The 16,281-nt window shown below is 34.9% G+C and overlaps 1 protein-coding gene across 5 annotated transcripts in view; it reads left to right on the top strand.

Moving 5' to 3' along the window:
• IFT74 (intraflagellar transport 74) overlaps positions 1-16,281 on the top strand; it is a 74,595-nt gene that overhangs the window by 27,819 nt on the left and 30,495 nt on the right. For 3 of the 5 annotated variants that reach the window (XM_081152400.1, XM_081152401.1, XM_081152403.1), the window contains 5 exons: positions 1,505-1,643; positions 3,589-3,651; positions 7,787-7,930; positions 9,395-9,435; positions 11,656-11,735. In XM_081152400.1, the coding sequence (XP_081008526.1) occupies positions 1,505-1,643; positions 3,589-3,651; positions 7,787-7,930; positions 9,395-9,435; positions 11,656-11,735 (467 nt within the window). The remainder of the gene's footprint in view (positions 1-1,504; positions 1,644-3,588; positions 3,652-7,786; positions 7,931-9,394; positions 9,436-11,655; positions 11,736-16,281) is intronic. The other 2 variants (XM_081152402.1, XM_081152404.1) reach the window with 1 other exon arrangement.

Genomic DNA, 16,281 nt, shown 5'->3' on the forward strand with positions numbered 1-16,281 from the left:
TACCTTCCTTGTGCTGTTAACTTCTCTGTAAAATGGAATACTGTACAACATAGTTTTCATCTAACTACATTGAGACATGTCAGACAAAAAAAAAAAAACATGGTTAAGAGTCATTATTGGAGGCAAGTAATCATGGAGTTCGGAATGAGTTAGTTTCAAAAGATTAACTCTTCTAGGCCTCAGTATCCTTAATCTATGAAACAAAAAGATTGAAATAAATTATCTTTTTTGCTTGAAAATTCTATGAACCCAAATACCCATATAAATTGTGGCAACAGCAAACACACTTATAACATCAAACACTGTAGTAATTGAAGTTCCAGGTAAAGATATCACTTCTTGTTCTAGAGTGAGACAAAAATTAATCAAAATTCCAGGTAGTCTGTTTCATTATGTTCATAATTTATTTGATTATTATGATGTTTATAGGATGATTTCTGAGTTTAGATTCTCTTATTCTAATGGGGTATTAGTGTGTAAAGAGTGTGAGGGCCACCGATATGTGGGTCTATAGGGCTTAGCTAGTGAGTATAAAAACTGTAGAAGTTGGTATCTACATGTGAAAGAAATAGAATAATCATTTTGAAACTTAAAATAGAAATTTATGATATTGGGACTAAAATTTATCTTCAAGAAAGCTTTTTATATGTAGAACTTGAAGTATTTACATGGTAACTAGCATCTTTTTATTTTATTTTTTCAGAATTTTTCTTTGTCCTATTGATAATTGACCTTGCATGGGGTAATAACTGGCACATCACTGGTATTTCTTGTGGTTATATGATAAATATTATTATTGTTTATAATTAATTTCACTGCTACTACTAATACATGATTGTACTTGTAATGTTTCTGTGTGGTTTTTTTTCCTGGAAATTATTATTTTGCACTGTTAAAATACAGTTGATAATTCTTGAAATACCAGTTTTAATTAAAGCTGTAGATAAAAGGGAATTAAGCAAAACATAGTAATCTAAAGCTATGATTTTTAAGAATCAAATTGCACTATAGGTCTCCCTACTCCTAGTTCAGTCAGAGCTATGTTATTTTATATGATTTACCTGGTAAACTTCTATACAGTATTTCATTTGCTCAAAGAATTCTGTAGCTAAAAGATGTTTGAAAACAACTATTCTAAAATCTATCTTATTTGTCTTGAGGTATGATAGCAAAAATTATAAATACATCCTCATGTTGAAGGCTTTAATGATTTTCTGTGATAATTTTTGTGTTTTCTTATAAGAGTAAGTAAAATGGAGAGTAAGGAAATAGAAGCATTTGGGGGTAGAGGAGATAAAGACATAAAGTAAGTCTGTACTGATGGGGGCCAAATTTTGTACAGGTCAAATCGAATTATTTTGTATGTTTATAAGGAGTTTTAGATCATAAATTATGGTTGTATAAATTTAAGTACCCTATTTTATTGAGACCAGGACCTGAGTAAAATTAATTGATGTTTTTTCCGCTCAGTATAGTAAGGAATATTGCATACTTTTGGTTTCAGGAAGGAGAAACAAATTAGAAGTGTAGAAGAAGAAATTGAACAGGAAAAACAAGCAGCAGATGACATTATAAAAAATATGTCTCCTGAAAAACAAGTCAAGTACATAGAAATGAAAACCACAAATGAGAAATTATTACAGGTAATACTAATTACTGCTTTGGGCCAGGCATATAGCAATCTTGCTGCTATGGGCAGCATCAGCATCCCCTGAGAGCTTGACTAGACTTATTGCTCAGTCTTTATTTTAACAAGGTCCCCAGATGATTTGTGTGGACATTTAAATTTGAGAAACACTGATCTAAGAAGCTTTATTTTCTTATGCTGCATGATAACCTAGCTTTTACTATATGGTTCAGTTCTGTGCATCCTTCATTTTTGAATGTCATAAAGACATATGAAAACACTTGTTTTATAATCAGCTTTTTTTTTAATCCTCACCTGAGGATATTACTTTTCAGAGAGAGTGGAAGGGAGAGAGAGAGGGAGAGAGAAACGTTGATGTGAGAGAGACACATCAATTGGTTGCCTCCCACACATGCCCCCCGACCAGGGTGGGGATGGAGCCTGCAACCAAGGTATATGCCCTTTGGCCAGAATTGAACCCAGGACCCTTCAGTCTGTGGGCCGACGCTCCAACCACTGAGCAAAACCAGCTAGGGCTTAATCAACTTTTAATGACTACATTAAAAGGCCTCATATATCTGTGCCATATGAATATTTACTTTCCTTTTCTTCCTACCTAATAAACAGCAAATCTTTTTTTTAATTAAAATTTTTTAATGCTGACACTATTGCAGATGTCTCCCATTCCTCCCCCCTTTACCCACCTCCACCTGCTCCACCTCCCCCTACCTTGGCCTTCACCACACTATTGTCCATGTCCATGGGTTATGCATAAGTTTTCTTTAGCTAACCCCTTTACCTTTTTTATCCAGTCACCCCCAACCCCTCCCTTCTGACATCCGCCAGTCTGTTCCATGTACCCGTGATTCTGGTTCCATTTTGTTCTTCATTTTATTCTGTTCATTAGATTCCTTCACTGACAGTTTAATATAACTTTTATTTTAGACAGGATTTATAAGATATAATGAAACATTGAAGAAAGGGTATTACAGAAATGCCAAAATATAGTTAATCCTACATGGGGGTTCTCAATGAGTAATAATCAGTTTAAGGGTCTTATCCCTTAAAGGAGTGAGTCATATAAATTGCTGTAGGTCTTGGCCCTAAAAGAAATTAGGGAAATGTTAAGTCTTCTTACTACAATAAAATAAAATTTTTAAAAATAATTTTAAAAAGGAATTAGGCAAAAAATATGAAACATGTTTTTAAAAATCAAAATTAAAAATAATAACTTTAAACAATGACATAACAAGTTCAAAGGCTTCTGAAACTTAATTGGTGATTATAGTGATAGGAAGATTCAGTATGGAAAGGACTGTCTACCTTTGACAAGCTTATAAATGTTTTGTTTTTTTTAATCCTCACCCGAGGATGTGTGTCCATTGAGTTTTTTAGAGAAAGGAAGGGAGGGAGAGAGAGAGAAACATTGATATGAGAGAGAAACATCAATTGGTTGCTTCCCATATGCCCAGACTGGGGATCAAACCCACGACCTAGGTATGTGCCCTGACCCGGAATCAAAGCCACAACCTTTTGGTGTATGGGATGGTGCTCCAACCAACTGAGCCACCCTGACAGTGCATAAAGTATTTTTAAAGGTGGATCATGGCGAAGTTTTAAGAAATAATGAAAGAAATTGGCAAAAATAGAAATGAATACTAATAAATTCTAGTCAAATCACAAGATACATGTTGAAGATGTTTACAAAATTTACTTCGTCACACACATATTTGCAATGTTGAGAAACAAAATTTTATTTTATTTTATTGATTTTTAGAGAGCGAGAGAGAGAAACATTGATAGTTGCCTCCTGTACTCGTCCTGATCAGGGATGGAACTGCAACCTGAGTATGTGCTCTGACTGGTAATTGACACTCCAACCAACTGAGCCACACCAGCAAGGGCCGAATTTATTCTTAATGTAACTGGCATATGTATTTGCTTTTTCCCCTTCTTTTTAGGAATTAGATACACTTCAGCAGCAATTAGATTCACTGAACATGAAAAAAGAGAATCTGGAAGCTGTAAGTATAAAAATCAAATAAAGGTTCTTATATTACTCAGCTACAAAAGATAATTCAGCTAACTATATTAATGGAACTCATTGGAGTACATATTTATTTAACAGTTTACTTACGGGAGCATAATAATTTTTTTCCCCATTCAGGACCATAAATATCTTAACTTGGTAAGAAATTAGATTCAATTATTGAGTACCTGCTGTGTACAAAACAAGTCATTCAGTCTTTTGGGGCACATAAAATCTAGTGGTGATTTAAGGGCATATGCACAAGAGACTAAAAACAAACCAAGAGGATGAGAGTTCACTTTATTATTAAAGATGTAAAAGCTTACATTCATTTTCTTATTTGTTTATTTAAAGCAGTTTTAACCCACAAAACATGTTTATGGTAAAGAAAATTTTGAATAGGATGAAAATAAAAATGCATAATTTTTTGCCCTCTTTCCAGACAGAACTACTCTTAAATTTATTGAGTAATTACTATGGACTTTTTTTCATTTCTTTACATATACCACCAGCATTGTCGTTGAATCTTCACAATAACCCTGTAATCCTAACTTGGTTTTATTGTTGTGGAAAACCTTAAGTGGATTCATACTTAGTATGCTATCTGCAGCTTTTTTCCCCCCACCTAACATTCTCTCTTAAGTGCCTGTTCACATCAGCTCTTATAAAGCTCCCTCATTATTTTTAAATCACTACATGTATTACATATACAGCCTTGTAATGAATAAGTTGTTTGTAGTTTGGGGGGATGATAAATAATGCTATAGTGAAAGCATACACTTTATGCAATGTTATATGAGTATATCTTTTTTTTTTTTAATCCTCACCCTAGGATATTTTTTCCATTGCTTTTCAGAGAGCGTGGAAGGGAGAGAGAGAGAAAAACATTGATGTGAGAGAGACACATCGATTGGTTGCCTCCCACACTTACCCTGAAGCAGGGCTGGGGAATTGAGCCTGCAACCAAGGTACATGCCCTTGGGTGGAATCGAACCCGGGACCCTTCAGTCCTTGGGGGCTGACGCTCTAACCACTGAGCAAACCTGGCTAGAGCTATGAGTATATCTTAAGATAAATTCTTTGCAATGTGTCAAAAATTACCCACTTAAAATGTTATATTGCCTTCCAAAAAAGTTGTTGCATTTTCTGCTAGACCCAACATATGAGAGCGCCTATTTTTGCCTGCATTCACTAACAGCAACATTACTCATCTTTTCCATTTTTGCTAGTTTAATAGGTGAAAATTACTATTTTGTTTCAATTTTCATTTATTTATGCATGAAGTTGAGTTATCTCTTTATGTGTTTGTTGGTTAGTGTATTCCTTTTTTCTGTGAACTACCTCTTCATGTTCTTTGCACTTCCATATGCTGACTGTACATCAGACTTTGCCTGCCTTTCCTGATTTCCTAAGGAGTCAGGTAGATGCAGTGATGATAAAATTAGTCACAATTGTACATTGACATGATTTTTGTCACCTCGCTTGCAAAAGAAAGAATTATGAGTATTTTGTAATCATTTTTTGCCCATATGTTACACATAAATTTTATTTTCTTGGCTCTCTATACTAATATAAATATGCTTCAAGGAATAAGGACATTTAGTATAACACAGCCAGCTTGCAGAATTTCTTACTGGTTTTTTTTCTTTGTTTTAACACATGTGGGAGAGAGAAAAAGGTGTAATCTATAACCTTAGGTTTAGTGTTTGTATTGATGCCACTCGTGGGTTTTTTAAAATATATTTTTATTGATTTCAGAGAGAGGAAGGGAGAAGGAGAGAGAGATAGAAACATCAATAATGATTCACTGATCGGCTGCCTCCTGCACGCCCCCTGCTGGGGATCGAACCAGAAATCTGGGCTAGTGCCCTGACCCGGAATCAAACCTCAATGCCCTAGATCATAGGTCAGTACTCAACCGCTGAGCCACTCTTTTTTGATGTCAGTACATATGTGCCTAAAATAACATGAATTTTAAAAAATTTACATTATTCTCAAACCAAGAAAATTTAAGTCACTAATTCTATTTAACTTTTGCCATATTGCTTGTCATTTTTAACTTGTTCTTCAGGAAAACATTATGTCATATATCAATCAACTAGTATTTGACTATCTACTGTGTGTTCACTAGTATGCTAAGTATTATTAATTCAGTTCACAGGGGTATGAAAAATCAGGTGAAGGTTCAACATGAGCTTGAGTCTTCAGGAACAGTTTTATGGAGATGCAATTTGAACAAATCTGTAGGATGGTTATGCAAAAGCAAGAGGAAGATATGAAAAGGGATACCTCAAAATATCTGCATTTATTTTATCTGTATTTTTTTTGTTATTAGCCCTCACTGGCGAATATGGGTGGAAGGCGGGGAGGGAGGGAAAAGAAAAAAACATCGATGTGAGAGACACATCAATTGGTTGCCTCCTGCATGTGCCCTGAACTGGGGCTGGGGATTGAACCTGGCAACCCAGGTACATGCCCTTGACTGGAATCAAGCCCTTGACCCTTCCGTGTGCAGACCGGCGCTCTAACTACTGGGCGAGCTTGTCTGTATTTTCTGTCATGCCTTTCACCCAAAGCTAATCCGTTACTGATTTTTGTATATAGCCCTTTGCCTGTGAACTTTTCAGCATTCACTTTGTCCTTTTTTTAAGATTTCTTCTCTTCTGCTTTCAAAAAGGAAATCTTCCCTCTTAAAAATTTGATCTTGTTCATGATGTGGGGCCTTGTTTCAGATATCATTAACTTTTTGTTAACTTAGAAAAATTATCTATACCTCAAATCCTCAGTTTCCTTATCTGTAAAACAGAGATAATAGTGCTATCTTATAGAGTTGCTTTGAGTATTAGAGATAGTGTATAAAGAGCATGGAGTACAGTTCCTGGCACAGACAAGTACTCAGTAAATAACAGCTTCAGGTGTTGTTTTCTTCTTCATCATCATCATTACCATTATCACCACCACCAGGACCACTACCACCACACCGCCACCACCACCAACAACAACATCCTTGGCTATGTTAGTCATCTAATAAAATTATCACATCCCTTTTTTCTTTGTGACAGTAAAACTATACTACTTGTGTGTATTAGTTTCTTAGTGCTACAGGGTGGCTTAAAAACAACAAATTTTCTCACAGTTTTGGGGGCTAGAAGTCTTAATATCGAGGATTCAGCGGAGCCATGCTCCCTCTGAGGTGCCGGGTAGAATCCTTCCTTACCAGCTTATGATGGTGGCCATCAGTCCTTGGCATTCTTTCCTTGACTTGTAGCTGCATTACTTCAATCTGTGCCTGTGCCATCACATGGTATTCTCCTTATGTGTGTCTGTCTTTAGCTCCTGTCTCTTATAAGGACACAAATCTCATACTGGATTAAGGTCCACCCTAATGACCTTATTTTAACTTGACTAAATCTGCAAAAACCTCATTTCTAAATTAGGTCACATTCGCAGTTACTGGAGATTAGGACTTCAGTATATCTTTTAGGGAGATACAATTAAACCCATAACATTGTGAGAAAGTATATATATGACCTATTCAGGGGGCAGTCTCTTTCATCTAGAGATCAGTTCTCTTTGTTCTTTGAATTGAATATTGTGGTCAAGTTGTACATACATTGTGACATTTTCTTTATTATCTTCCCATCGGTAGAGATGTCTTTTTCTCTTTTCAGGTCTTAGATTTAGAAAATAAAAGAAGTCACCCGGCCGGGTGTGGCTCAGTGGTTAAGCGGCGACCTAGGATCCAGGCGATCAGGGTTCGATTCCCGGTCAGGGCACATGCCCGGGTTGCGGGCTGCAGCTTATCAATGACTCTCTCATCATTGATGTTTCTCTCTCTCTCTCTCCCTCTCCTTTCCTCTCCCTGAAATCAATAAAGATATATTTTTGAAGAAAAAAAAAAGAAAAGAAAAGAAGTCTACCATCTTGTGAATCTTAGGCTGAAAATAGCTTATGAAAGTATGCACGGATTTATTTTTATTCTTCCAGTTTAGAAATGTGCGTTGAGTACTCCAGATAGTTTATCTCTATTTAAAGATGCTAGTGGTTTAAATTTGTCCTTATTGAACTGAAACCTATTTGAAATAGTTTTTGATGAAATAATAAATTTTTCCTTATTTTGCTCCCTTCAGGAAATAGCACACTTCCAGGTAAAACAGGAGGCTGTATTGCTGCATGAAAAACTTTATGAGTTAGAGTCCCATCGAGATCAAATGGTTGCTGAAGACAAAAGCTTGGGATCCCCAATGGAAGAGAGAGAGAGATTACTTAAGCAGGTAAGAAAAATAAACATACTTATTTTAATATGTCAGGATTTGATAAATGTGTTTATTTTATTTAAGCCATATGAAGGGAACAGTAAGTTTCTTGTCTTTAAAAAACAGTGAAAAGTGAGCTTCACCTAAATCAATATGAACTACTTGACCAAGAAAATCTAGTAAAAATCATTTCTTACATAAACGGTTTTTTGAGTTAAACCCTAGTTTTATATGGTTTTCATGCATATTTTGGGCATTTTTTTGGGGGGGGGGTATATTTTGGATTCTGTGAGGAAAACTTAAACCTCTTCTTTATTAGTTAGTAAATAATTAAATAATCTTATTAAATATCTGTTCCATTATTTGTTTTGGGCTTTGTACTTAGAAAATGAAGTGCCCCACAGCTAAAGAATTTTGTGAATGGAATTGAAATCTCCTATGAAATCCACCTGGCCTGAGTGGCTTAGTCGGTTGAGCATTGTCCTGTGCACGGAAAGGTTACAGGTTCCATCTCCAAGTGGGGCACGTACAGGAGGCAACCAATCGATGTTTTTCACATTGATGTTTCCCTCCCTCCCTCCCTCTCTCCCTCTCTCCCTCTCTCCCTCTCTATCTCTCTCTCTCTCTCTCTCTCTCTCTCTCTCTCTCAGCATTTCCTCAGGTGAGGATTAAAAAGTAAATAAATAAATAAATTCTCCTATGAAATCACAATATGTCATGTGTATTCACTAGCTTTCTTGCTACTCCAAGGCCGATTTGTTTATCATGAGATACCCTAACTATAGGGCCCTTAGGAGAACTGCATATATACTTGGGAACAACTCTTCAGGAGCCTACAAATGGGACTCCTTTGTGATCTTAGATTGAACCCAGTGGGTTTGGAAGAACCTTAGGGATCAACTCAGGAGCTATTTAAGTATTAGAATCATTATAGAAAGGTTTTAAAATCTAGAATCTCTGAAGGTCCTTAGAAAGAGATCATTGGAGACAAGGGAAGAGTGGTCTTGGGATAGGATTACCAGGTAAAATACAATAAATTTGAATTTCAGATAAGCAAAGAATAATCTTTTATAATAAATATATGTATATATATGTATACATATATATAGATAAGTTTATTTCATATTGCATGATATGTATATACCATAAAATTTATTTATCTGAATTCCAAATGCAGTGGGATTGCTAAATCTGTCAACCCTACCTTGTGTATTGGGGTTCATATCCTAGATGTCTATGTAAACTGATCCAGTTAACCTTAAGGCGCCATGTGGATTAGTATGAAAATATGTCACCACCCTTCCTTTCAGGAAGAAATAAAAATTAGTGAATAGTTCCTTAATGATGTTCCTTTTAACTGAGTTTCAAGAAAGAGACAAGATTTGACATTTTAGTACAACATACCTTAGAAGGATATTCTTTTTAAGATAGCCTAACAATGAGTATTTCTTTCAATACTATTTTCTTCTTATGCCTTTATAGGTTAAAGAAGATAATCAGGAAATAGCCAGTATGGAGCGACAGTAAGTACATTTATACTAGGACATTTTGCATCTCTTTCTCATCTTTTAAATTATATTCTAAATGTACAAGAGGTGCATATTGCTACAGTAATTTTTGTGTGGTTCACATTGATAATATTGGCACAACTTTCAGTCTTATTTTCAGCTTTAACCCCATTTCATACAATTCATATATTTAAAGTGTACAATTCAGAGGTTTATAGTATATTCACAGTTATGCAAGCATCACTTCAGTCAGTTTTAGAACTGTTTAGTCGCTTTAATTATGCCCCACACCCCTTATCCATCCCCCCTCTCATCCCCCCATCCCAGCCCTAGAGAACCATTCATGTCTGTAGATTGGCCTATTCTGGACATTTTATATAAATGGAATCATATAATATGTGGTCCAGTGTGGCTGCTTCTTTCACTTAGTGTAATGTTTTCAGGGTTCATCTGTGTTGTAGCATGTATTAATATTTCTTTTTATTGACAAATATTCCGTTATGTGGATATACCATATATTTCTATTCATTCATTGATAGACATTTAAATTGTTTATTTTTTGGCAGTGATCATGCTGGTATGGAATTCATGTACAACTTTTTGTGTGGACGTATGTTTTCACCTCTCTTGGGTATATACCTAGGACTGGGATTGATGGCTCATATAGTAACTCTATATTTAATTTTTTGAGGAACTGCCAGACTGAACAATTTTACACTTCTACCAGCAGTGTATTAGGATTCCAGTTTCTCTATGTCCTTATCCACACTTTTCATCTCTTTTTTTATTATAGTCATCCTAGTGGGTTTGAAGTGGTATCTCATTATGGTTTTAATTTGCGTTTTCCAGATGATTGATGATGTAGAGCTTTTCCTGTACTTATTGGCCGTATTTATATTTTCTTTTGAGAAATGTCTGTTCAGATTCTTTGCCCATTTTTAAGTTGGCTTATTTATCTTTACTGAATTGTAATGGTTCTTTATTTATTCTAGATACAAATCTTTTAATGATAAATGATTTGCAAAATTTTTGTCCCAATCTGTGGATGGTCTTTTCACTTTCTCTTTTTTTCTTGTCTGCTTTTTTTTTCTTTTTAATCCTCACCTGAGGACATACTTAGAGAAAGGAAGAGGGAGGGAGAGAGGAAAAGAGAGAGAAACATCAGTGTGAGAGAGAAACATTGACCGATTGCCTTCCTTACATGCCCCAACAGGGAATTGAACCCACAACCCAGGTATGGGCCCTGAACGGGAATCAAACTGGCAACCCTTTAGTGCAGAGGATGACACTCAACCTACTGAGCCACTCTGGCTGGGCGTCTTTTCACTTTCTTTATGATCTCCTTTGAAGCACAAAACTTTTATTTATTTTTTCTTTTGTTGCTTGTGCTTTGATGTCATATCTGAGAAACCAGTGCCTAATCCAAAGTCACAGAGAATGTATGCTTATGTTTTAGAGTTTTATAATTTAGCTCTTACATTTAGATGTATGATCCATTTTGAGTTAACCTTTGTATATGGTGTAAGGTAGGAGTCCAGTTTATTATTTGGTTGTGCATGTCCAGTTGTCCCAGCACCAGTTATTAAAATATTGTTTTAACAAATATTATTTAATCTTCTTTTCCCATTTAATTGTCTTGCACCTTTGTTAAAAATCAGTTATATATAGATACAAGGTCTTGTTTCTGGACTCACAATTCTATTCTATTGCTATATATATGTGTGTGTGTGTGTATATGTATATATATATCCTTATTTCAGAACCACACTGTTATGATTACTGTAGCTTTATAATAAGTACAACTGCCTTTTGCTAGAATTTTAACCCACATAATCTTCTATCATTGACAAATTTTCTCTTATTTTTTAATGTTTGAGATTAATTTGCCAATTTAGTTCAGTTTACACAAACCTACAAAAAGAAAGTAAAGATATTTCACTTCCTTAATGTTTTAAGTCAAGCTCAAAGAAATCTGGGCAAGAGTGTGCTCTTGAAGTCAGGCAACCTAACATTTTCAGGATATACTTGCAGTCCAAATGTGAATCATGAAAAAAGATCTAGAAAAAAATGTTTCTTTCTTAATTTGTAGTATTATCCTCAGAATAGGGCATATTATTTCTAGATATTGTTTATGCACCTTAGAAAAGGCTTAAGATTTTATAACATCATCATTAAGTGTTTTCACTGATTACCTATATCATCCGTCATAAATTCATTAAATAATATTTTCAATAGGTTAACAGATATAAAAGAAAAAATAAATCACTTTCATGAGGAAATTAGACAACTTGACATGGATTTAGAAGAACACCAAGGTAATTTTTCTGGTATTTTTATAATGTATATTTTTATAATGTATATTTTCTGGTATTTTTATAATGTATAGCTGCATAGCAGTATTAATACAGTGTTAATTTGGGCCTCAGGGACTATCTGGGATTTATTATTTAATTATGACATCACTAACTTTACTAAAATACTAAGCTGTGATACTAAATATTGTAATTAATATTAAATTATTTAAGCTGACTAAAAGCTTGAAATAACTTAAAATGATTATGTAATGATAAGAATTTATTTTCCTTGGCAAAGCAAGGAAAATGAAGTAAAACGATTTCAAGTTGTTACAGGTTCCTAAGTTATGTTTTCTCAGTATAGTCAATTATTAACTAACTGGGTTAACTGGTAGAATTAGGGGGGAGTGAAGATCAAGTCACAAATAATTCAGAAAGAATTTTCTAGGGGACCCAGTACTGAGGTAGCAAATACTGATTTTTCTGACCCTCTTCTTTTTCTAGTAGTGGGATTTGAAGAGCCAAGGCAGGAACCAGGACATTTGGGGAAGCCTGGGGTCCGAACATGTAGATATGCTGTGGTGGGGATTTGGGAGCTACAGTGTAGTCGGGGGAAGAGGTTGTATACTATAGTTTCTTAACCAGTTTCTCTCTAGTAAGGGAGAGAAAGGTGGGTTTCTCATGGCACTTTAATCGTAGATTAATTGCAAACCAGTTAGTATGCTCTTGGATTGTCAAGAATTGACTATATACTTTTGTTAGTTAGGCTATCATGTTGTAAACAATGTGCATAGATATGTACACCTATTATGGCTAAGGAAACATTCCTAGCAGGGGAAAAGGATATTCTAACCCTATTTTTTTTTACTTCAGTCTTAAGTGCAGTATATTCATGTATTTGTACTTTTTTTTGATTTGTGAATAATAGAACTAGCTACTATTGATTGATTACTTACCTGATCTTTGCAAGAACCTTTTAAAGCCTTGTAACCCCTTTTATACTTGTTGAAGCTCAGAGAAGTTACTCAAATTCCCACAGCTAGTAAGGGGTAAAATCTATATTTAAACCAAGTTCTCTTTGACCCAAAAGTTTTCATTGTATTGCCCAAACATAATCCTGGCTTTCTGATATGAAGTTCTGCATTTGTGAAACAAAAATATTCTTACGAAATGCTTACATAGTTTTATTTATATATGGCTGCTGCCTTTAAATAAGGCATCTCTAAAGGCAGACAAACTTTAAAGCCCAGTTATTGAGTAAGTAAACTTACTGGGATTTCATTTTCTCATCTGCAAAATGAATATAATGGTCCTATCAAACTAAGGTTTATGAATATTAAATGGTATACATGGCAAGGGAGCCTCACAATAAGTTAAGACTAAAATTATGTTATTTGCTTTATTACATTATTTTATTGCTATTAATTTATGTAGATTTAGTATTCTAGATTTTCTTTATTAATATCTTATTCTGGGAAATCTGATAATGTTCTTGGTTTCAGATACTTTATAGAAAGATACATTTTAAGTAATTTTCCTCTTTATTAATTTTAATTTCTAGCAACATTTATTTTTTAGTAAAATAACTCATTTTAGGGGTAACAATTAATTATTAATTGCTAGTTCTAAGGTAACTAGAGTGCTTTTAATTTTAACTTCCATTTTCCTTTTAGTTTTGTAACTTTCTTTGTCCTTTTTGATTAGTGTAGGAAAAGATAATATGTAATGTAATAGCAGAAAGCATTTATATATAAGAATATATAAAAATATCTGATATATAAATATTATGCATATATATGTGTGTATACATATACATACATACATACCTATATACATATATATCATTCCATCAGTTTTTTATTCTTCTGCTATACTGTGATCATCCTGGAATACTGGTACGACAGCAAAGGGGATTTTGTTAAAAGGTTGCTTGTTAGTTCAGGACCTCATTATTTCTTGCCTGCAGTAGCCTCCTAACTGGTTTCCCCACCTCCAGTCTTGCCCCTCTCAGGTTCATTCACCACAGTATTGTAAATGTAAAATGTGATTCTGTGTCATTCCTCTTGACAGTGGGTCCCCTTGACCTTCAGGATAAAGTTTAAGAATTTTTGCAGGGCATTCTAGTTCCATTCTGGTCTTTACATCGTTAGCCTCCCCTCCCACCCCTCATCATCTCTGTCCTTACATTTTAATATAATCTACTTGTGGTACCCCACACCTCACCCCCTTTACCATATATCAAACTGTTTCCTGCTCAGTCCATTGCTCCTATTTGTTCCCTTGTCTCGAATGTGCTTTCCCTGTTATTTACCTTACTGTTTTCTTATCCTTTAAAATCTAGCTTGGGTATCTTTTTATTGAGCATAATAACCCTAACTTCTGTCCCTAACATGTTTCTGGTCTGGGCTAAGTGAGTGACCGCTGGTGTCAGGGCACGTTGTGCGTAAGTATCACTGCACTGACCACATTATGTTAGCACTGCCTACTTAGGTACTTGTCTTTCCCTTTATGCTATAATTTCTTAAGGACTATGTCTTATTCACTTTAGTAAACTCCTTCACCAACAAATGTCTGGGAAAATAAACACTCAATAAATGTTGTAGAATAAAAGTTTGTAGAACTAAACAGTCCTATATTTTAGAAGGGAAAGAATTGTAGAATAAACTAAAGTAAAAGTTGGGCTCTAGTCGATTTTTTGGGCCCTAGTCACTTTTTTGGGCCCTCTGGTTCTTCAGATGTAGTTATGCACTCTTATCCAGAGAGAGTTTGATTAATTAGGAAAGGTTTTATCACTTTTAAGATAATTCCTACCTTGGACTGATGATTTCCAGTAAATTGGTGAGTTCTTATCTGCATCTGTTTTCTCAGTAACCTTGACTCAAAATTCTGGGTAATCCATTTCTTAAGATGTAGAGGATAATCAATTATTTTGACTTTCTGGTCCATATTTATCTCTGCCTCTGGCTTTATTCCCCCCGGCCCTCTTTATTAATTTCTTAGATACCATCTGGCTTCTTCCATTTATGGTACCTGTGTATAATCCAACTGGGTCACCTTTTGCCTTGTAGTAGGGGTTCTGATTAAAGTAGCATGAAACCATAAATGATGTTTATACATGTCTGACCTTGTTAGTAGTTGCTTCAATCTTTTAGTTTTCTCTTTTTTAAAATATATCTTTATTGATTCAGGGAGAGGAAGGGAGAGGGGGAGAGAGAGACAGAAACAGCAGTGATGAGAGAGTCACCATTGATTGGCTGCCTGCTGCACACCTCTGATGGGGGATTGAGCCCACGATCTCCTGGATACTAGGTCGATACTTAACTGCTGAGCCCTTGCTGGGCCTGGCTCAACCATTTAGTTTTTGAATAAACTTTAAAACAGTTTGCATAGCCCTGGCCAGTGTTGCTCAGTGGTTAGAGTGTACTCCCTTGGACTGAAGGGTCTCAGGTTCGATTCCTGGTCAAGGGCTTGTACCTCGGTTGCAGTTTTGATCCCCAGTCCCCAGTCAGGGGAGTATTCGGAAGGTAACCAATCAATGTGTCTCTTTCACATCCATGATTTCTCTCTCTTCTTTCCTCCCAATATCCCTCCCTCCCTCTCTTTCTAAAAATCAATGGAAAAAATATCCTCAGGTGAGGATTAACAACAACAACAAAAAGGTTTGCATAATTCATTCTAAATTCAAAGGCATCCTTAGATACTGAGTAAGGTACGTTCTCTGCTGCGTATTAATGGTGGCCTTGTAATCCAGCAACTTCCACAAGTGCATTACATTTATTGACTTTAATAAGTTTTTAAGGTTATGATTTTCAAAAGTTACATTGAATAATTATGTCTTAAAGTTAACTAAAATCAGTTAACAGTTATTTGACTACGCTATGAAAATCTTCATTGATGCTGAGTTATCAGTTTCTGACAATATGGAATAAAACAGGAAAAAGTCCTCACAATACACTTAGACTTTTGACCAATTCTAGGTGAACTTCTTTGCTCTCAAATCTTTACTTAGTCTTTGTAAGTGATTTAAAAAAATAAAATACTTTCATAATAGAAAATGTTCATTAGAATAAGGTATAATTACTTTTTTTTAATTGCTAGGGGATTTAATTTTATCATTATGTCTTTACTAGACTTCACCCATGTATGTGTTTTTTTAAATTGATGGATCAGGTAATTTTGTTATATGGTTTCTAAATATATTTAGGTTTAAATGTGTATACTATCCTATATTTATTGAGGAAGGAATTGTTGTTACTATTTTTGTTAAGTAGAAGCAATGAGAAATGGCTCTGTTGAAAGTTGTTAGGTGTCATTGTGGCTACAAACTGCATGATTATTAAAGCACAGCATTATTGACAGGTTCTGTGCTACTTTTCAGAAAAGCCCAAACCCATCCTGATTTCTCCTTTCTCAGAGGAAGTGCTAACTATTGAATATTTGTTTAATTGTTGCTTTTGAAAATGTTGCATCTCTATGAGAAAGGTAAAGTAGTGGAAAAAGCATCGTTGCTCTGGGTAAAGAAGACAACAAAAAATAGATAGTGGTAGTCTATATTCTCACTCAACAC

Source organism: Miniopterus schreibersii, assembly GCF_964146895.1.
Source record: "Miniopterus schreibersii genome assembly, chromosome: 11".
NCBI classification, from domain to species: domain Eukaryota; kingdom Metazoa; phylum Chordata; class Mammalia; order Chiroptera; family Miniopteridae; genus Miniopterus; species Miniopterus schreibersii.